Here is an 18073-nt window from a genome sequence, read left to right on the forward strand (position 1 = left end):
AATGTGGTTATTGCATATTCGTGATATGGCACATGGTTGATTGTGATGCAAGCTACATGAGTACGCGCCTTTGTAAATAGCCGACTAGCTAGCCTGCGGCAAGAAGATCGCCTTTGGAGTCTCGGGGTTCGAGCTCCCCTTGCTCGCGCCACTCGATGTTGGCAGGAAGAAAGCCGTCGAACATTCCAACGCGGCGAATTACTAGCGAAGGAACCCCGCGCCTTTGCAAGACCTCAACGCCCCAGCCAGCAACATTAGCGATAAACCTTCGCCTACGGTGCCTGGCCGACATTGTAGCTCGAGCTGCTGGGCTCTACCACTTTCTTTCGACCAGCCTTAACAACCTTTCTCACTAACACGCACTCCGCCACAGCTGTAGCATTACAGAAGCAAACCTACTACTCTCGAAGCTCTCATCAGAATGGCGGACTTGCAGTCGGACGCGGACAAGGTAGCTGAGAGCTGCAGTCTCATACAAGTACCCCACTAACACTCTATAGATCCGCATGAAGCGGCTTGCGAAGCTCGGAGGTCAGCCAACTGCAAATGGAGAGCCAAGTGCGCCTCCAAGGCCAGCTTCATCTTCCCCAATTCCGTCGACACCACAGCCGGAAGACTCCCAGCCTGCCCAACAAGCGGAGACGCCCAAGACATCAGATCTACCCAAGGCCAACCCTTTTGCTCAGCTCGGGGTTAAAGCAGATAGCAAGGCACCACCACGTATAAACATCAAACCAAAGCCCACGCTATCACAAAATGGAGATGGTAGCACAGACGTCCTACCCCGGTCACAACAAGGCAGCCGTGATTCGATAGAGATTTGGGAAGACAGGACTCTCAACACTATCTTCAGGCTGAGTCTGGATCCAAGTACAACTCGAGACGCTCATGGACATCGTGTTTATTATCTTCCGAGCGTTAGATCAGATCTTGAAGATGAAGGGGTACCCGTACGACTTAGCATAAGCGTCCTTGATCAAGCAATACTGGAAGCTGCATCCAACCTGCAGGAGGAAGAGCCTCTAGATTATCTATTAGGATGTTGGAAGCGAGTATCAAGGATGTTCAGGGGTATGCGTAGTAATGATCCCCGATTCGGCATCCTGAAAGAGGCTCGCAGACTTTGCTTCAGTTACTGCATTTTCGCCGTAACTATGCCCGACATGTTTGGCCAAGAGCCATCTCCGGTAAACCCCCTCGCCGAACGTCTCTTGGTAGACTCTGAGCACGATCGAGGGATATGCCATGATTTTCTTAGCGAAGCTGTCTCACGGTTTAATGAAGACGAGAGTGTCAAGGAAGCCCTTGTTGGCGCTATGGAGCAGCTCAGCAGAGAGCTTTCCAAGCTGTCAATGAATGACGATTACAAACCCTACATTCTGGTATTTGAAGCATTTCCTGCTAATACTACATTTTACTAATAAACGATAGGCTATGCGTAACTTTGTCAGATACCAACCCCTGCTGCTTGCCCTCACTCAATCATCAATGTTTTTGCCACCGGACGTACCTGCTCAGCATATTGAGACTAGCACGCTTCTAGGACCGTTTTTCTGCCTGTCTCCCATGCAAGGGGAAGTTGCTCTAAACTATTTCTCTAGTCCCAAAACTAGGGATAAGGCTTATATTGCCAATTCTCAGAAGGCCCTTCGCATGACATTACAAACACACCAAGATGAGCTTTTCGACATTGCAAACTGCTTCATTAAAACCAAAGATTCAAGAGAAAAAATCCTCAACTGGTTCGCATTGACCGTAAATGCCAACCACAAGCGGAGAGCCATGCAGGTAGATCCTAAAACGGTTTCGTCGGATGGTTTCATGGTCAACGTAACAGTGATATTGGATCGCTTATGCGAGCCGTTCATGGACGCTACTTTTTCCAAAATTGATCGGATTGATGTTGAGTATCTGAGGAGGAACCCTCGAGTGCTTATTGAAGATGAGACCAAGATCAGTACCGACCAGCATGCCTCAGATCATTTCTACGCAAATAAAGTGGGCGGTACAACTAACTTCATTACTGAAATCTTCTTCCTCACAGTTGCCGCTCATCACTATGGCACCGAGGCTGCAAACACTAAACTATCGCAACTCCAGCGAGATGTGAAGTGGATGGAAAAGCAGTTGGAAAAGTTTGAAGTTGAGAGACACAAGTTTGCGCAGGTGAGCTATACTGACACCTTAGATGATGCCCAGGCTAATCACATTGATTTAGAACCCAGCACAACTTGCAATGTTTGAAGCACATTTGAAAAAGCTTAAAGATCAATTAGAGAAAGGGCACTGTACTATCCTGGCCATTCAGGGAGTCCTCCTTGACGAACTTAGTCAAGCACGCTCTATGCAATTCATGAGATATGTTATCGTCTGGTTACTCAGACTTGTATCTCCCGGACTGAATTTTCCTCGGCAACCTTTGCAACTTCCTCTCGTTGAAGAACAACCTGAAGTTTTCAAATGTCTTCCTGAGTATTTTCTCGAAGACATTGTTGATAACTTCAAGTTTATTACTAGGAACATACCGCAAATTATTACGTCTACCCAATGTGACGAGCTGATGATGATCTGCATAACATTTTTGCGTAGCTCGGAGTATATTAAAAATCCTTATTTGAAGTCCGGACTGGTCACAATCCTATTCCATGGTGTCTGGCCCATATACGGCCGGGCTAAAGGAGTCTTAGGTGATCTTCTCTACGCATCCGATTTTGCAACAAAACATCTACTTCACGCTCTCATGAAGTTTTATATCGAATGCGAAAGCACAGGCACCCATACACAGTTCTTTGACAAATTCAACATTCGCTACGAGATCTTCCAAGTGATCAGGTGTATCTGGCCGAATCCAATATATCGCGAAAATCTGGGGACTGAAGCAAGGCGAGTTTATCGGAACCTTTTATGCCTTAATACTATGACTAATGGTCCGCAGACTTAACCTTGACTTCTTCGTCCGTTTCGTCAACCTCTTACTCAACGATGTTACATTTGTCCTGGATGAGTCATTCACCGCTTTTAAGCAAATACACGACCTAGCGAAAGAGCTCCATAGCCCCCCGGAGTCGCTAGATGCCAATGCTCGGCAAGAAAAGGAAGAAGCCTTATCAGCTGCTCAAAGCAAAGCAAAAGGGTACATGCAGCTGACTAATGAGACTGTTGCAATGTTAAAGCTCTTCACGGAAGCCCTGGAAGACTCCTTTACTATGCCGGAAATCGTTCAACGTTTGGCTGACATGTTGGACTACAATCTGGATGCGCTGGTAGGCCCTAAGTCCTCGAACTTGAAGGTTGAGAATGGTGAGGAGTACGGCTGGAGGCCGAAGCAAATGCTCGCTGAGATCGTCGATGTCTACCTTAATTTGAAAGACAAGACTGCATTCCACAGAGCTGTTGCACGAGATGGGCGCTCATACAAACCTTCCAACTTCACGAAAGCAATGACTATTATGCAACGATATGCTCTCAAATCGCCCGAACAGCTCCAGGAATGGGAGAAATTAGGCAATCTGATCCAAGCAGCTAAAGAGGCTGATGAGCAGGAGGAGCAGGATTATGGAGATATTCCTGACGAGCTTTGCGATCCATTGATGGCAACATTGATGGAGGATCCTGTCATCTTACCAAGGAGCAGGGTCACTCTTGACCGCAGCACGCTTCGGAGTCATCTACTGAGTGATCCGAACGATCCCTTTAATCGCACGCCATTAAAGATTGAGGATGTGATCCCTGATGTAGAGATGAAGGCGCGCATCGAGGCGTTCAAGGCAGAAAAAAGGGGCAAGAAGATCGGAGAAACGTCTGCTGCTGTGGAAGGAGAGCCAATGGATACGTCAGCTTGACCGAGACATAGCCCCGGGATCTAGTGGCTGTGACGGAAAAGGCGCGAAACGAGGCATTTGTTTGTTCTGGTGTGGCGCGATATGCATTATAGGCGTCTGGCGTAACCGCGTATCATTAGAGGTCAAAGGATACAACATTGTGCGTTTAGTCGCGGCGTTTGGATTGCAGGCATCTTATCAGGCCGCTGCAAGGAGTGTTGTGCAAAATAACTTATAAGAATGTAACGAAATGGGAGCTCTGGCCCGCAGTGCCAGCTGTATAGAGCCGGTAGAAATTGCGGTGATATTATAGGTCTAAACACTAACTGTAGGAGGCCTTTGGTGGCTATAGTAGAAGGCTTCCTCTAACAAGAGAATTCCCAGGGTTTCTGTTGCGTGGTATCCTCGAAAGCCAAGTGACTAGTAGGATGCAATGGACGCTTTTGAGGCTGTTGCAATGGTTTCTGGTGGTGTCGCAGGCCTGCAAGGATGAGAATCGATTGCCACAGTTTCTATGCTACCTCAGTGTATCACATAAATGATAGGATAATTCGAGCACGCATAGCGCTCAAAGTCGCGCTTCTTACCTCTTGCATAGACTATAGTACATAAATCTTACAAACTTTGCTCTTTAACGATCACGTTGACTCTTCATCTGTTTTGCGCCGTCCAAATGCATATGCAACACCGCATCCGGCCAGATTGGTAGCGCAAAGACCCAAGGTTGCACCACGTATTATCCCTCGGGCACCAAATTTCTTTGCTAGCCCCTATGATAATCAAGAATAGGTTAATACTCATGGAAATTAGGTGTGGTTGACCCAATGGCTGCAACGTAATGCCGTAGCAAGGCAGCTCTCGAACGTATTGGATAGACTCACCTGTTTACGACGGCTTGCCAACAACAGATATAATCCGCTCCAGGCCGCAGTGATACCCGCAGCGTCTATTTTATAGGAGTTGATGTTGAGGTAACTTGAGAAGAGGAGAATTGGAGGGAATATCATTGGCAGTGGCTGAAATGGGCGCATATGCTGTGCTGTTATCAAGGTTGCAAGCAGCGTTGGTGGCAGCGGATTTTCTAGAAGATTTCATGCGTGAATGAGCATCTGAACTACTGGAAAACAGCGGAATTGGAGTGCAAACCTCCCCATGTCCGCAATGAGTGAATGGTGCCTTGCTTTACCCTTTCTTCCGTATGTTGGTCCGGCATGGCTGCAAAAATATAGCTGATTGAAGGCTCGAGAAGGATGTTGTGTTAAAACAGCCCGACCTTCTTTGCTGCTGCCGTCATAGCAAGTTTGGCGCACAGGCCCCAGGTCGCTTCAGGAATCAGGACAGTTCAAAGTGGCATCTAAATAATACAGGGTGCCGCCAAACAACCCCCTCGGCGCCCCATCACCATCAGCTCCCAGTGCATCTATCCTTCTTCTGCTTGTTGTTAATCTGTTCCAATATTTCCCCAATCCTTGCATCGTCGAGGTCCAACACTCCCACCACGGGCACACACCGCCCTTCATCGCAATGTCCGCCAAAGCTAGCGGAGCGGACCCCAAACCTAACGGCGACGCCAAACACCGCGCGCATCACGATGGAAGTTCCGGACGAGCATTTACAGTTGAGCAGAAGACAGCCGTAATACGGATAAAGCGATGCTCTCCCACGGCTTTCTACGAGATCTTAGGTTTAGAAGAAGTGAAAGCAACAGTATCTGAAGGGGAAATAAAGAAGGCATATCGAAAACTTAGCCTTCTAACACACCCGGACAAGAATGGCTATGAAGGCGCTGACGAGGCATTTAAGAGTTAGTACCCAGAAATCGTACAGTACTTGGGATAGATGCGAATAGGATGCGCTATCTTTGCCATAACCGGAGAGCTAATATTTATCTTCAACATCAACAGTGGTCTCGCGGGCCTTCCAAGTTCTTTCTGATCCGGACAAGAAAGCAAAGTACGATAAATTTGGTGGGGATCCCGACAACCGCTTTCCCAGCAGCTCCGCCTCTGGCGCCTCCCCCTTCAGCAACTTTGCGCGTTCCTCTGGCGCTACTCCAGGCCGACAGGGTCCGATGTGGGAAGAGGAAATATCGCCCGAGGAGATGTTCAGACAGTTTTTCGGGGGGGGGATGGGCGGTGGATTCGGAGGACCTTTTGGTATGCAACAGAACCCAAATCCGCCCACCTCAAAACAATATCAGCATCAGACCAATCCCCAACCCTCCCCCAACCCTCCAGCACACTCCAAGCATCGCTATCAGTTCCACTTCCCCTCCCACCGTCCCCCTCTTTTTGAACATCGTTGACCGCTCGAACCCCTATTAACGTAACCACTCAGGAGGCGGTCTGTTCGATACAGGGCCGAACTTTGTTTTTAATATAGGTGGTGGTCCCGGCATCCGTGTGCACCAATTCGGCGGCGGACGGCCACGTAGACGACCCACTACAGCGCAAACCCCCGGCTTCGAGCCTTCGCCGAGCGCGTCTAGTGCCTTATCCTCTCTCCTGCCCCTTCTCCTCTTATTCATTCTCCCCCTTCTCTCCTCCTTCTTCAGCTCCGCACCAACACCCCAGGGGCCCTCAGTTCGCTTCGACACCGCTAAACCACCGAATACGCAAATACGGACCTCCACACGTCTCAAGATCCCCTACTGGGTGAATCCTGCCGAAGTGGAGGATTATAGTGCAAAGAAGTGGCGAGAGTTGGACAAGTCGGCAGAGATCAAATATGTACACCAGCTGAATGTGGGCTGTGAGATGGAACAACAGAAACAGGCCCGAATGATGCAGGATGCTCAGGGTTGGTTCTTCCAAGACGAGGAAAAAATGGTGGAAGCGCGAAAGCTTGACATGAAGAATTGTAAGAGATTGAGGGAGCTCGGGTATGTGGTGCAGTGAATTAAAATAATTATGTGGCGACGCCGGGGTTGGATTTACTGTTTATTGTTGTATATGATTCGTTGGCCCTGGCGGGTTCTTTATATCTTTAGGGGGGGGGGCGGATGGGGGAAATAGGGTGGCGTACTCGGCGTTGAGTGGTTGCTTGCCAGTAGGAATTCCTCTAGAGTGAGCGGGCAAGCGCGTGGGTGAAATTTTGATTTGAATTCTAGACGAAAGGACTAGTTCGTACGACTGCATTAACTGGCATCCCCTACTTGAATATGTATATCAAACTTTACTTTCTTTCTACTTTCCCCCCAATGAGCACGTCGGTGTTTCTTATTTCTTTCTAGAGTACACTCGTTTCAGTACCTAAACTGGTGAAAGTCAGTTGGAAAGTTCCAAGTGCATACACATCCGTGAAATTTCGAGATTTCTAATATGATCTTAGGATTTTTGAAGTATCATCGGGGCCATAAAATGCAACTACACCCCAAATGCTGGGTAAAGTGTACCTCTGATAGGTCTTAACCGCTTTGAACTCGCGGCGGGACACTCGAGAAAAGCTTGGCAATTCCTTTATTCACGTTCTCGAACAATGGGTGAGGGCTCAGGATCCCTCAAATTATATCAAGAGTCCTTATGCATCTATTTTCCTATTCTCCTACGGGATTCAATAGCACATTTCTAGTTTCAGGTAGTTGGGCTGTCAGACTAGTTGACTTTACTCGTGAAAAGAACAGCTCAGCTCTAGGATATCATAACAAATGCTTTATTTTTCCTATACAAGAGTAAGAAGATAGGCCCTTCTCTATAAATCATGCCACACTCCTCGACTTAATGATGCTAATGCGCTCGTGTTGAAGTGAGCTTTTGGAGACATGGAGTTTTACAACATTTCCATGTCCTCCTACTATCACCGATGGATTACCTCTCCCGCTTCATCGATGAGGCTATCTTCCGTCTTCACCGGCCCCTCACCGACACCAGTTAATATCACTCGACTTACACCCTCCTTTAGCGTCGTGGACACCGGAGCAGCATGATCTTCGACCTTCGCCATGGCCTCATCGTTAACAGGAACAGCGGCACCCCTGTTTCCACCCCAACCTTCCTTTGCCCCCAGCATAGCCTTGAAGAGGCCCGCCACTGCCTTCTCGTTCTCTTCAAGGTAGTAAATGACAGCGTTTGGGCCGGCGTCAAATGTGTATGCGGCGATCGTCTTTCCCGCTGCGGCGTTTATTCCCTCCACGATTCTAATTGCTGCCCTCGAGACATCGTTCATATAAAAAATCGGTGGTTCTGTGTCCAAACATGTGGCATGGAACCCGTTGCTATCCCTCATTGTTACCTTACCAAACATCTCGAAATCCTTTGCTGCAATTGCCTCCTCCATCTCTTTCATCCGCTTCGGCACGACCTCGTTGGCTCGCGCCGGGAATAAAGCAGAGGTCGCAACGGTCGTCTGCATGCCTGTCGTGCTGCTCACGCCTTTTTTTGCTGCACTGACAACGAGAATCAGAGCGCNCATGTTTGGCCAGTGGGATGCCGGCGCGACCTCATATGCCACGCTATCTGAGCCGTCGGCCGCGCTGCCCATTTCCCAGCCCACGTAGCCGCCGAATAAGCTGCGGCACGCCGATCCAGAACCCTGGCGTGCGATACGAGAGAGCTCTGTGGGAGAGGAAGGAAGTTGGTAGAGATCTGCGATTGCGCGGACGAGCGCCGCAAACCCAGCCGCACTACTCGCGAGACCGGCGGCTGTGGGGAAGTTGTTCTCGCTGGCAATCTTTAAGGGGTAGGTAGATAGAGGCGGAGTGGAAGGGTTTTCGGCTTCGAGTTTCTTGCGAAGGGCACGAAGCTCACGGAAACAGGCTTGGGTGCGAGCGCCTGAGACATCTTGAGGAGAGCCATTGAGGAGGAGAGAATCTTCATATGTAAATTTAGGACTGCAAGAGGCAGTGGTGTGGGTGCGGAGGTCAGATTGTGAGAGGGTGACAGAGAGAGAGGAATTCGTGGGGAGATTGAGTTTAGGGTCGCGTTTCCCCCAGTATCTACAAGAGAATTAGAATCAGCTCTTCGGGAAGGCATTTGGGGCGTACTTGATAACAGCGATATTCACAGGAGCTGTTGTGCTCGCTCTGTACACTTTATTATCTGCCATTGTTGATGATAATTGTTTGCTAGAAGATACGGCGGTCGAAAGTGGAGGAGAGGTTAATTTCAAACGGAAGAGCCAAGTATAACGGCAGTCCGACGGAGGTGCGGTCTACCACACTGCTTACGCGAGACGGAGTTCTAAAACAGGGGCTGTACCTAAGGGTGCGTGGGCTATTCGAAGGAGTCGTAATGGGGGAAGGCAATTGACAGGTGCATAACGTGATAATGTAGTGTGACGCTGGGGGAGGAGGGAGGGGAGGGGTGGAGTGGGGTGGAAACGGAGCTGAGAATGGCGGAGTGGTGCTGGACCCTGCATGCTTTGTGATGCCTGCTTTCTGTTCGCAAGCCATCCGAGCTTGGCGATGAGCTTAACTTGATTCCGCATCATCGCGAAGCTACCCTGCACAAAACTTCTTTCTATCTCTATACACCCGTCAGTCATGACTAACGAAGCCGAGGCGTCACCTGCAGCCTGCCCTGTAGATCACAAAACTCGCGCAGCATGGCTCGAGCAAGCAAAATCGCGGAAGCCATCTGGAAAACCTCTTGCATCACCCCTCCAGGCCGAAAGCTGCGATTCGTCCCAGATGGATCAGCCCACCCTCCCCCAGCCAACCAATTCATTATCGTCTCTTATGAGGGCTCATCTTAAGGTAGACCGTGAGATCTCTTCTATTCCACGGGCACTTCCGAGAGACTCTTCGAGACCTGCAGGACCAGCGAACAATGAGCAGGAGACGGGGTCGGACAAGAGTAGCGGGAATTGGATATATCCATCTGAGCAAATGTTTTTCAATGCCATGAAGAGGAAGAACTATAGCCCAGATGAAGCAGACATGAGGACAATCGTGCCAATCCACAATGCGGTGAACGAGCAAGCATGGAAGGAAATTAAAGAATGGGAAATGAGAAGGGGAGGCGAATCGTAAGTCGCGCATATAACAGCACATACAACATATCTTTGCCATCTGACGTCTTTAGATGTGGTGGTCCTCGCCTCGAATCATTCAGCGGTCTCTCATCCGCTTTGACTCCTAGGGCGCGACTCAATACCCTTCTGGGATATCAACCGCCTTTTGATAGACATGACTGGGTCGTAGATAGGTGCGGGATGAAGATCGAGTATGTAATAGATTTCTATGCTGGAAGAGACGAGAAGAAGGCTGGCAAAGAACTTAACTTCTACCTCGATGTAAGGCCGAAGTTAAATAGCTTTGAAGGATGGAAAATGAGGGTGAGCAGGTTAATGGGCTTATGAAATTATGATGTGGGTAACTTTGGTGTAAGCATAGAGCTTTGGTATTAGGGGCATAGCACTGGCGTTCAAACCGAGACGTAGTAGTGTGCGTGTAAAAATGTACTATATTAGCTGTTATTATAGCTCGGGGCGGGGACCCTGTAATCGATTCGGAAGAATCCTGACAGCAAACGACAGTTTCTTTCATGCTGGGGGAAACTAAGTATTGTGGTTTAATTATAGAACTGTTGCAGCGCAAGCCTAGGCTTGCGTTGATCGATATTGCAAAGTAAAGGAGAAAGAACGCCAGGATTTTGCACAGCCGCGGTGGTATTGGAAAGTAACCGCTCATAGAAAACACTCTCCTACAAAGAATCCTCTCCAATAATCCTACATCTGATGACAAGATATAAATGAAACTTATGTACTTCAAACCTTGCCACCCTTACGGAGGGAGTATCACGCCGTACGCCATCGGCATAGCTAATGCTCAAACCAAACCAACGAACTCCCCAAAATCAGCACGAAGTAAATTTGTGGCCAGATGAAAAAATAGCTAATCTACAACAACTGCCAGGATAATAATAGTAAGTACCACTGCTAGGATAATCAATAGGATGCATGCCTTGCTTCGTGCACTCTTCTGGTATCTGCTAGCTTGAACAAGGTTTTTGTGCGCGCCCTGCGAGGCTTCGTTCGTAATCTCGACGTGTTCCGAAATAAGATCGAGCTGTTCACCCTGTTCGTGTACCATGTGAGCGACATCTCGGAAGAGCTCGTTTAGTTCGCCAACAGATTGTTCGATGTTGCGTATCTCGGATTCCCGCTCGATAATTAGTGATTCCTGAAAGTCAACCTCGTCTTGAGATGCCAGTCGTAGCTGTTCCTGCTCTTGCTGCTGTCCAAACCCGCCGTGCTCTTGAGTTGGCGATCCTGATTGGTCCTGGAGCGCAGCACGAGCTGCGGAGGCGGATGCCCGCTCTTTTTCAATTGCTTGACGTTGGAGTACCTGAAATTCGGTGAGAGAAGCTTTGAACTCTCGATTGAGCTTTCCTTGAGTGAATTTCTGTGATGGCTGTGCCGGAAGTACCCGTTAGCATTGATAAGCTGTCTGTGGCTATCAGGCCATGTAATGAAATAATCACGACACTAAATTCCAGAGGTACAAGCTCAGGATACGTACCCCTAAGTCATGCCACGTAGAAACCTTCTTAAGGCCCTCTCCAATATCTTTAAAGCTTGCTGAAGTTTCGTCGATCAAGTCCCGCACTCTCTCCCTCACCCGCTCAGTCTCCCGCTTTGTGCCAAGCAGAGCGACTTGGCTTGAGAGTCGCGATATATTAGAGGTCAAGGAAAAGAGTCTGTCGGACAGATCTTGTGTAAAGTGACGGAATTCGGGGTCGTCGCTGTATTGAGGGTCGTCCTCGCGCCTCCAGGTCGTCGGCTGCGACTCGAGGGCTGATGAATCCTGGAAGGACATGGTTTTACTAAATCCTGAATGAAATAAAGCTATGTGAACTTGCCGAAGGTCATCGGTATAGGAGGATAATAGGAAGTTGTTAGTTGGAAAAGATGGCAAGATGCTCTGTGGGAAAGAGGTGCCTATGGCGCTCCTACGCTTATGATGGAAGGGCCGAAGCAGGTGCCGCCCTGTCGCCAAGCTCCCGTCTTGGCGAATGTTTTGCTTGGAGCTCCTCTGAAGAGAGGACAACGCGGGCTGCCAAAACCAACGCTCTCCTTCCTCCTTCACTATTAAACAGTCGCCCACTTTGTCATTCTTTACTAGGCTGATGTGAATTGAGCCGCAAGTTTTCCGCCACAGTGCTCTCCACTCCTTCTAGCAAACAAAGCAACCCTCATCGAAACCATGAGTCCACGAACAACAGCAAGGCCATACCGGGATTTTCTAACCCCAGCACTTCATCGGAGATTCACAAGTGCCTTCACCCTTACAATTTGTCTATGTTATACGGAAGCTGTGTGGATGGGAGAATGGAACAACTGTGAGCAGTCCATGGCTGAACAAAGTTCAACAGCGGGGAAAGGCTAACCTCTACACTACAGTCTTTTGGCCGTGGTTTCCCTTAGGCTTTGCTGGAATTAGGACTGGCTTGCTATGTATAGCAAGCATGGCTATTTACGTGTTAAGAGTCTCACAGATGCACAGTTAGTAAACCTGGTATTAAGGGCGACTGAACGCACTGACAGGCTCTCAGTTGGTGAAAGAACAACAAATTACCCTTTCGAAACCTTCTTCAAATACCTATTTCGTCTCAATACTATTATGACCCTATTTTGGTATATAGTTTCAACATGGTTGTTCGTCGAAACTTATATTTGGTCGCAAGCTCCGAATGCTAAATTGGGCTTTACGGACTATGGAAGGTACATTTAAATCTATCGTTCCCTCCACCCCCAGGCCGTTGTACGTTCCTCGTTAGGCATATGGAGCTTGCTAATGACTGTTAGAACCCACGAGCGTATTCGGTTAAATGAACGACCAATGTTTCTTCGGTTCATGTTCTTGTGTCTAGCAGTGGCGCAATCAACGATTCACCTATACAAAGATTACGACAGGGTCGCCTTCCCCGTTTTGAAGGGACAGAAGAAATCCAACAACACAGGTGACAGCTCCATAATGCCCCGTACTCAAATTTGGGCGAAATCGAAACAGATGGTTTCCAATTCCTTTATTATTATGCTATTTGTTCTCTTCGGCGGGAGCTTGCTATATTTTGTCTTCTTGCGGCAAGCAGTATGGGAATGGAATTATAGGTTTGGGAGGTGGATCTTCAGCCTGGCGAAAACATCTAGACCTAGCGCAAACCCAGCGCTCGCAGAACTTTGGGCTCGATTCGTCGTCGAAGGATTTCTCCTAACCTTGTTATGGCAATTCACAAATACGGCATTCGATGCATATTTTGCTCAAGAACCACTGAAAAAGGAGAAGCCAATCACGGATGACTCCAAAGATCCCAATGGGAGTCTCTTAAATGGTCTCAAAGCTAAAAAGGAAGTGCCAAGAGTATGTTCCCCCTATTTATATATTCTTAGGCCCTAATAAAGCTAATGCTATCATAGAATGTTGCATTCTGGGAGCTCGTCCTGATTACGGAGCGATTCGACACGCGCCGTAGATCTATTTACGAAGAAATTGATCGCAAGAATGGTTCGACTTGGAAACAGGTCCTCGCTGTCTGCCTCGCCGAGATTAGAGGTGTTAGCGAACGAATTCAGGCCGTTCAATCTCCTACTCCAGATCCTGGTGCCATGAAGAAGCCGGAACCTGTCCAAACCCTTCCCCGAATTTCGCAACCTCTGAAAGAGGACGAGATTATCGGCAAAAATGCTCACCCTTCTACACGGCTTGACAAGCTTGGTAATTTCGCCAGCGACTTTGCCAAGACACACGCTTCTCCTCCCGGATCGAGTCCCCCTACGCAGAGGCTCCTCGAGTACAGCAACACTTTATTAGCCTCCGAAAGGAAGGCACAGCTCAGCTCTGGTACTTTAACTAGCCGGTTACAAACTCAACTTTTGCTTGTTATCCGCTCTCCTATCGGCACCCCATTCCGCAAGTCTCTCCGACGAAATGCAAAATTGGTTGTAGCTGGAACACCTTACGGTCGCGCCGGTATGATTGCTGACGCTGCGAGTGCTCTTACAGGCCTTGCAGTCTGCAGTTTGAAAGAAGACAGTTTAGGCCAGGTCTACAAAGATATTCCAGAGATTATCAGGGCCTTCGTAACAGCAATCAAGCAAATTGAGGGGTTTGTGAGCGGTATCGAGGTTCACTGGACGGACACTGATCTCGAAGGGAAGAATGAGGATGAAATCAGGAGGATCCCAGAGACGGAAGAACTGCTCGAAGTACTTAAGAGTGGACTGGAGAAAATTGTTCTCGCATTCGTAGAATATCTGGAAGCTATGGATATTACCAAGACGGAAATCGTTGAGGCGAAGGAATTAGCACAGAAGGATCGGAAACCTGCAGACAAAGAGATGATTGAAAAGAAATGAAAAGCTTGAGTGAGAATGTATAATATGTTTAGAGAGATAGCACGACACCAAATAAAATAATGAATGCATGTATGCATGCATGCTATTGCTCAGCGTAGACTTTCAAGGGTATTCATTTAGGGTAAATTGGAGAACTGAGAACACGAATTTGAGTGCTGGTCAGCCGAGCTCCAGCTTCGCCTATTCAACTTCGGCTAGAGTCTACATCAGTACTCATTAAACCTTCTAACATCTTCCATAGAGTGATATACGTAGTACACCGAGGATTGACAGGCACCAAATAGCTCAAACATGTGGAATGACCACTATTTACCCCCAATACGACGATGAATTGGATGATCCATATCGCCCAGCACCTCTATAATGCCCCGCTATAGCACAGAGTACTTAAAAGAAACTCAAGCTTCGATGCGCCCATCGCAAATCAATCAAGAGCTAAATCAGGCTTCCCGATCAGTCCCAGGCATCACCCCATCCTTCGTCTTCCTCTTTCGGCTGAGCCTTTTTCACAGACGCGGCGGGTTTCGTTCTCGCTGGTAACACGGCCGCCTTCTTTATCGCTACTTGGCCAGTGGTGTTTGATCTCGCTCCTATGCTTGGCCTGTTCAAAGTTGTTTGTGATGGTTTGGCTAAGCCCTTAGGCAATAAATTCTTGGCTTTCTGTTTCGCTTGGGCTTGCGCGGTCAGCCAACCCGCGAAATCAGGCTCGCCTTTGTCGTCATAAGTGGCTGCAGGAGTGTCTGAGAGCGCACTTGGGGCAAACGGGTCGAAGGACGTAGACGTATCTGCCCCCACTTCTTCGTCACCCCATGCGGCGCCAAAATCTTCAGTCTCAATTTCGTTGTTTGCAGTCTCTAAGGATGTTGGGGCAAAGGTGTTAGCAGGATTGCGGCTAGGTTTAGCTAGGCTACCATGTTGAAATGGGTTGGTTGTTGTAGGCCTCTCATTGTTATAAGAAGTTGTGGGGGGTACTGATGATGGGCGTTGCTGTTGCTGAGCGACCTCACTGCCGTTAGTATTAGATTGCATTTCCCCGCTAGCCGATGCAAGTTTGTTTGTAAAGGAAGATATAGCCCAGCCAGCCCACGAAGTGTCTTGTTGCGGGGTACCCATACGCGGGGCGTTGGCGCTCGTTGGTCCTATGGTTGTCTGAGGTGGTAAAGCAGTCTCGGGAAGGTTTTGGCTATATTTGCGAATGCGTTGCAGATAAAGGTCCAAGGTTTTGTTGGCCTGGTCTCTAACTATCCTACAGAAGGCAGAAGGTTTAGAGAAGTTTGTGATGCTAATTTGATTCATGAGCTTACTTTTCTTTGTCCACCAGAGAGGGGCAAATTCCTGGAAGAAATTTTGCAGCACAGTCCTCTTCGCTAAATAAATCAGATGTAGCGGCCAGTGCCATTAGAGCGGCATTACGAGCATGTACAAAAGGATCTCGCAAAGATCTTGCAAAAGCTGCGGTGAGGACTTTAGTACGAGTCTATCAAGTCAACATTAGCTACCACCCCCTTTTAGCATATCGTAAAGAAACGCACATTGCTGCCAAGATTACGCGCAATCTTGCCTAAACAAATTGTTGTATTTGTACGAATGCCAGGTTGCTCGTCGTTTGCCGTCTTTGCTAAATACCGGAGGAGCTCGCCGTTAATCGTACGATCTGACAGTTTGGTAACCACTGTAAGCACGGCTTTAACTGTTTGTTCCCGTACAACAGGAGCAACGTCCGTAAACCCAGTAACCTTTGGAACTGTTAGTACCACCGGCGCAACAAATTAAGTTGATTGGATGGGATCACACACCATTTGAGGGAATATCTTATCATTAACAATCTTCTGTGAGAGATGGTCAATCATAAGGGGAAAATTATCTAACAAGCACACGCGTATAGCTCGATCCGAGCTTGCGAATAGCCTCACTATGACTGGAGTGATTTGCGCATCGTACTCTTCATCCGATAGTTTCGAGCTGATTTTCATGACAACCCCAAAAACTTTTGGACCACCACCCCCAAACTCAACGGATTTAAGCAACTCTGGGAGGATCTTCATCTTGGAAAAATCTTCAGGAAAATCATCGGAAACTTCATCTAGTTGGCTAGCAGGTGTGTTGTACATTAGCCATATGAATTCTGAATTGATTGAAAGGCTCACCTTAGGAGCTCGTCTCTTTCTGCATCGGCTTTCAAGCCCAGACTCTCGATATCCTCAGTTATTTGTATCAACGGCGTTTGAAAGAAGCCTCCATTCCTCCGCCCTTGATCCAAAAACTGGGCGACACTAGGCCTGACCTTTGGGTTCGAATTAATCAGTCGCCTGTAGCTCTGGTGCATACTAGGTGGCAAGTTTTTGGTTTGTCCAACTTCTGCGCCTACAAAACTGCCATTAAACACCTCGACGATAAGGGTTCCAAAATTATATGCATCAACAGCATGAATTGGGTTCCGTTTGATAATTTCCCAACCAGAATTTGATACTTCGGGTGGTGCATACCGTCCGAAGTCGGGGGTTAGAGTTCCGTAAGTCTGCCAGCTGTCAACACTGCTCCAAGGGTGTAGGGAATTGTACACACATATATGATAGCTTCATCGTCCTTCACGGAGCTGAGAATATCGAAGCCCCCCAACTTCCACTCACCGCTCTCGCCAGTGAAAATAGAGGATGTGCGGATACAGCCATGGATAGAAGCAGCCTCTGCGTTTATAAACTTGACTGTTTTCTATACCACAGAAAATCAGAATCATCCGATCTTGATCACCTAGTGCTATACCTACAGCAATGTTATGTAAACCCCATTTTATAGTTTCCTCAGCAAGGCTCTTCCTCCTTGTATGCCATCCTAGTGGGGTCAAACGTTCAGTCGCAATGTAAATGTACGTTTCTGTCTATAACGCTCTAAGTTTCATATCCCGCAGTCATTTTGCGATTACAATACATACTTCAACGGTATCAAGGACTTTAATCACTCCTGGATGGCGGATAGTCCGCAATTTACGCAGGGCATTTCGTGCTAATGGCAGTCGCGACTTGTTCGCGGCGATATCGAAGGAAAATATGCTGCACCTCGAGCCATCTTCCTAGCAGGTACGGGTTAATAGTGCTCTTAACGACTACGAACTTGTGGTCGTACTCGCTTTGTTCCGTTATGCAGGGTCCAGATGGACTGGTCGATGTCAACTCTTTCACCAAATGCGTAGGGAAAAGATGGCCCTTTGGATATTGCTGAGGCAACAGCAGACTTCAAAAATTCCATGGATTTCCAAAAGATGGTCCCCCAAGTTAACGGAGTATAAAGACGAAAGTAGGGGAAAGAACAGCTGTCTACATCCGAAAGGCCACTTCAAACGGAGGTCGATGTGAATGCGGGAGAGCTTGGCACCGATTAGATTAGGTACGCGAGCTTGTGGCTGCATTAGGTTTAAGCTTCTGGCGTGTGCTTCTAGTTAGTTTTAGCTTCCTCGTCCTAACCCTGCCGCCGCACGTCTCAACAACACAGTTGACGTCTTCCCTTCTTCAGATGAGGGGCGCGCTGCGAATACAAAAGCCATATCTACGCATGCTTCTGTCTTAATGGTATGCTCTCTACCGGCCTAGATTAGGCTTGGATCGGTGCTTTCCACTTTCGTTTCTACTTCATCTCGCACCGCGCCTGCCTCTCATCTCACCTCACTCTGTCTAAATGAATCGAAGCTCGCGGGGAGGCATGAAATCGCCATCTTTCGAGCACCTTTGCTTCTCTGACGAGCCAGTTCAAGCTCTCCTTGATGTCAGTGCAGACCGAATCAACAGCCACCAGGTGAGACATTCCTTATTTAATGATTGTTGTTGCACGGCAACCCAATCACGCAATTCTCGCCCTTCGATGATGAATCAATGGTAAAAGGTCATATCGCAAGTCGCCTTCTGATGGTTCCGGCTCTGCCTGTCATGCAGTCGTACGCGGCCAAGGACGCTTGCGAGGTT

The 18073-nt window shown here is 48.2% G+C and overlaps 8 protein-coding genes across 8 annotated transcripts; 4 read left to right on the forward strand and 4 right to left on the reverse strand.

Moving 5' to 3' along the window:
- Positions 1-243: 243 nt before the first annotated feature.
- Positions 244-4326, forward strand: K441DRAFT_660644 (ubiquitin conjugation factor E4). The gene is made up of 5 exons (XM_067648737.1): positions 244-451; positions 501-1382; positions 1432-2166; positions 2219-2883; positions 2936-4326. The coding sequence occupies exons 1-5, from the start codon at positions 422-424 to the stop codon at positions 3840-3842; spliced, it is 3219 nt and encodes a 1072-aa protein (XP_067503377.1). The 5' UTR covers positions 244-421; the 3' UTR covers positions 3843-4326.
- Positions 4320-5077, reverse strand: K441DRAFT_660646 (uncharacterized protein). Its single transcript, XM_067648738.1, has 3 exons — positions 4968-5077; positions 4703-4902; positions 4320-4591 (listed from the first exon to the last, which is right to left on the reverse strand). Exons 1-3 carry the CDS (start codon positions 5032-5034, stop codon positions 4460-4462), a joined length of 399 nt encoding a protein of 132 aa, XP_067503378.1. The 5' UTR covers positions 5035-5077; the 3' UTR covers positions 4320-4459.
- A 116-nt stretch (positions 5078-5193) lies between these two features.
- K441DRAFT_660647 (DUF1977-domain-containing protein) lies at positions 5194-7127 on the forward strand. Its single transcript, XM_067648739.1, has 3 exons — positions 5194-5625; positions 5726-5977; positions 6159-7127. Exons 1-3 carry the CDS (start codon positions 5346-5348, stop codon positions 6716-6718), a joined length of 1092 nt encoding a protein of 363 aa, XP_067503379.1. The 5' UTR covers positions 5194-5345; the 3' UTR covers positions 6719-7127.
- A 313-nt stretch (positions 7128-7440) lies between these two features.
- On the reverse strand, positions 7441-9148 carry K441DRAFT_696732 (diphosphomevalonate decarboxylase). Its single transcript, XM_067652922.1, has 2 exons — positions 8803-9148; positions 7441-8754 (listed from the first exon to the last, which is right to left on the reverse strand). The coding sequence occupies exons 1-2, from the start codon at positions 8862-8864 to the stop codon at positions 7617-7619; spliced, it is 1200 nt and encodes a 399-aa protein (XP_067503380.1). The 5' UTR covers positions 8865-9148; the 3' UTR covers positions 7441-7616.
- A 100-nt stretch (positions 9149-9248) lies between these two features.
- On the forward strand, positions 9249-10287 carry K441DRAFT_660650 (cytochrome c1 heme lyase). The gene is made up of 2 exons (XM_067648740.1): positions 9249-9785; positions 9842-10287. Exons 1-2 carry the CDS (start codon positions 9301-9303, stop codon positions 10116-10118), a joined length of 762 nt encoding a protein of 253 aa, XP_067503381.1. The 5' UTR covers positions 9249-9300; the 3' UTR covers positions 10119-10287.
- A 366-nt stretch (positions 10288-10653) lies between these two features.
- On the reverse strand, positions 10654-11577 carry K441DRAFT_677759 (t-SNARE; the record flags this gene model as incomplete). The annotated part of the gene is made up of 2 exons (XM_067651098.1): positions 10654-11172; positions 11281-11577. 2 exons carry the CDS (start codon positions 11575-11577, stop codon positions 10654-10656), a joined length of 816 nt encoding a protein of 271 aa, XP_067503382.1.
- Positions 11578-11806: 229 nt separating this feature from the next.
- Positions 11807-14217, forward strand: K441DRAFT_637153 (uncharacterized protein). The gene is made up of 5 exons (XM_067646497.1): positions 11807-12100; positions 12162-12263; positions 12314-12482; positions 12567-13122; positions 13179-14217. The coding sequence occupies exons 1-5, from the start codon at positions 11965-11967 to the stop codon at positions 14115-14117; spliced, it is 1902 nt and encodes a 633-aa protein (XP_067503383.1). The 5' UTR covers positions 11807-11964; the 3' UTR covers positions 14118-14217.
- A 353-nt stretch (positions 14218-14570) lies between these two features.
- On the reverse strand, positions 14571-17363 carry K441DRAFT_563300 (kinase domain-containing protein; the record flags this gene model as incomplete). The annotated part of the gene is made up of 9 exons (XM_067643602.1): positions 14571-15363; positions 15422-15594; positions 15650-15853; positions 15914-16208; positions 16265-16635; positions 16683-16829; positions 16885-16995; positions 17050-17187; positions 17241-17363. 9 exons carry the CDS (start codon positions 17361-17363, stop codon positions 14571-14573), a joined length of 2355 nt encoding a protein of 784 aa, XP_067503384.1.
- Between the last annotated feature and the right edge of the window lie 710 nt (positions 17364-18073).

This window comes from Cenococcum geophilum (genome assembly GCF_001692895.1).
Source record: "Cenococcum geophilum 1.58 unplaced genomic scaffold K441scaffold_24, whole genome shotgun sequence".
Classification (NCBI taxonomy): domain Eukaryota; kingdom Fungi; phylum Ascomycota; class Dothideomycetes; order Gloniales; family Gloniaceae; genus Cenococcum; species Cenococcum geophilum.

Bases quoted from the DNA above. Each gene is read 5' to 3' on its own strand.
- K441DRAFT_660650 (XM_067648740.1), top strand. From the start codon at position 9,301: ATGACTAACGAAGCCGAGGCGTCACCTGCAGCCTGCCCTGTAGATCAC. The intron at 9,786-9,841 runs GTAAGTCGCGCA...TGACGTCTTTAG, and splicing joins ATGAGAAGGGGAGGCGAATC to ATGTGGTGGTCCTCGCCTCG.
- K441DRAFT_637153 (XM_067646497.1), top strand. From the start codon at position 11,965: ATGAGTCCACGAACAACAGCAAGGCCATACCGGGATTTTCTAACCCCA. The intron at 12,483-12,566 runs GTACATTTAAAT...AATGACTGTTAG, and splicing joins GGCTTTACGGACTATGGAAG to AACCCACGAGCGTATTCGGT. The intron at 13,123-13,178 runs GTATGTTCCCCC...ATGCTATCATAG, and splicing joins CTAAAAAGGAAGTGCCAAGA to AATGTTGCATTCTGGGAGCT.
- K441DRAFT_660646 (XM_067648738.1), bottom strand. From the start codon at position 5,034: ATGCCGGACCAACATACGGAAGAAAGGGTAAAGCAAGGCACCATTCAC. The intron at 4,903-4,967 runs GTTTGCACTCCA...GAAATCTTCTAG, and splicing joins CTCATTGCGGACATGGGGAG to AAAATCCGCTGCCACCAACG. The intron at 4,592-4,702 runs GTGAGTCTATCC...TGATTATCATAG, and splicing joins TGGCAAGCCGTCGTAAACAG to GGGCTAGCAAAGAAATTTGG.
- K441DRAFT_660644 (XM_067648737.1), top strand. From the start codon at position 422: ATGGCGGACTTGCAGTCGGACGCGGACAAG. The intron at 1,383-1,431 runs GTATTTGAAGCA...AATAAACGATAG, and splicing joins ATTACAAACCCTACATTCTG to GCTATGCGTAACTTTGTCAG. The intron at 2,884-2,935 runs GCGAGTTTATCG...AATGGTCCGCAG, and splicing joins AATCTGGGGACTGAAGCAAG to ACTTAACCTTGACTTCTTCG.
- K441DRAFT_660647 (XM_067648739.1), top strand. From the start codon at position 5,346: ATGTCCGCCAAAGCTAGCGGAGCGGACCCCAAACCTAACGGCGACGCC. The intron at 5,626-5,725 runs GTTAGTACCCAG...CAACATCAACAG, and splicing joins CGCTGACGAGGCATTTAAGA to TGGTCTCGCGGGCCTTCCAA. The intron at 5,978-6,158 runs GTATGCAACAGA...GTAACCACTCAG, and splicing joins TGGATTCGGAGGACCTTTTG to GAGGCGGTCTGTTCGATACA.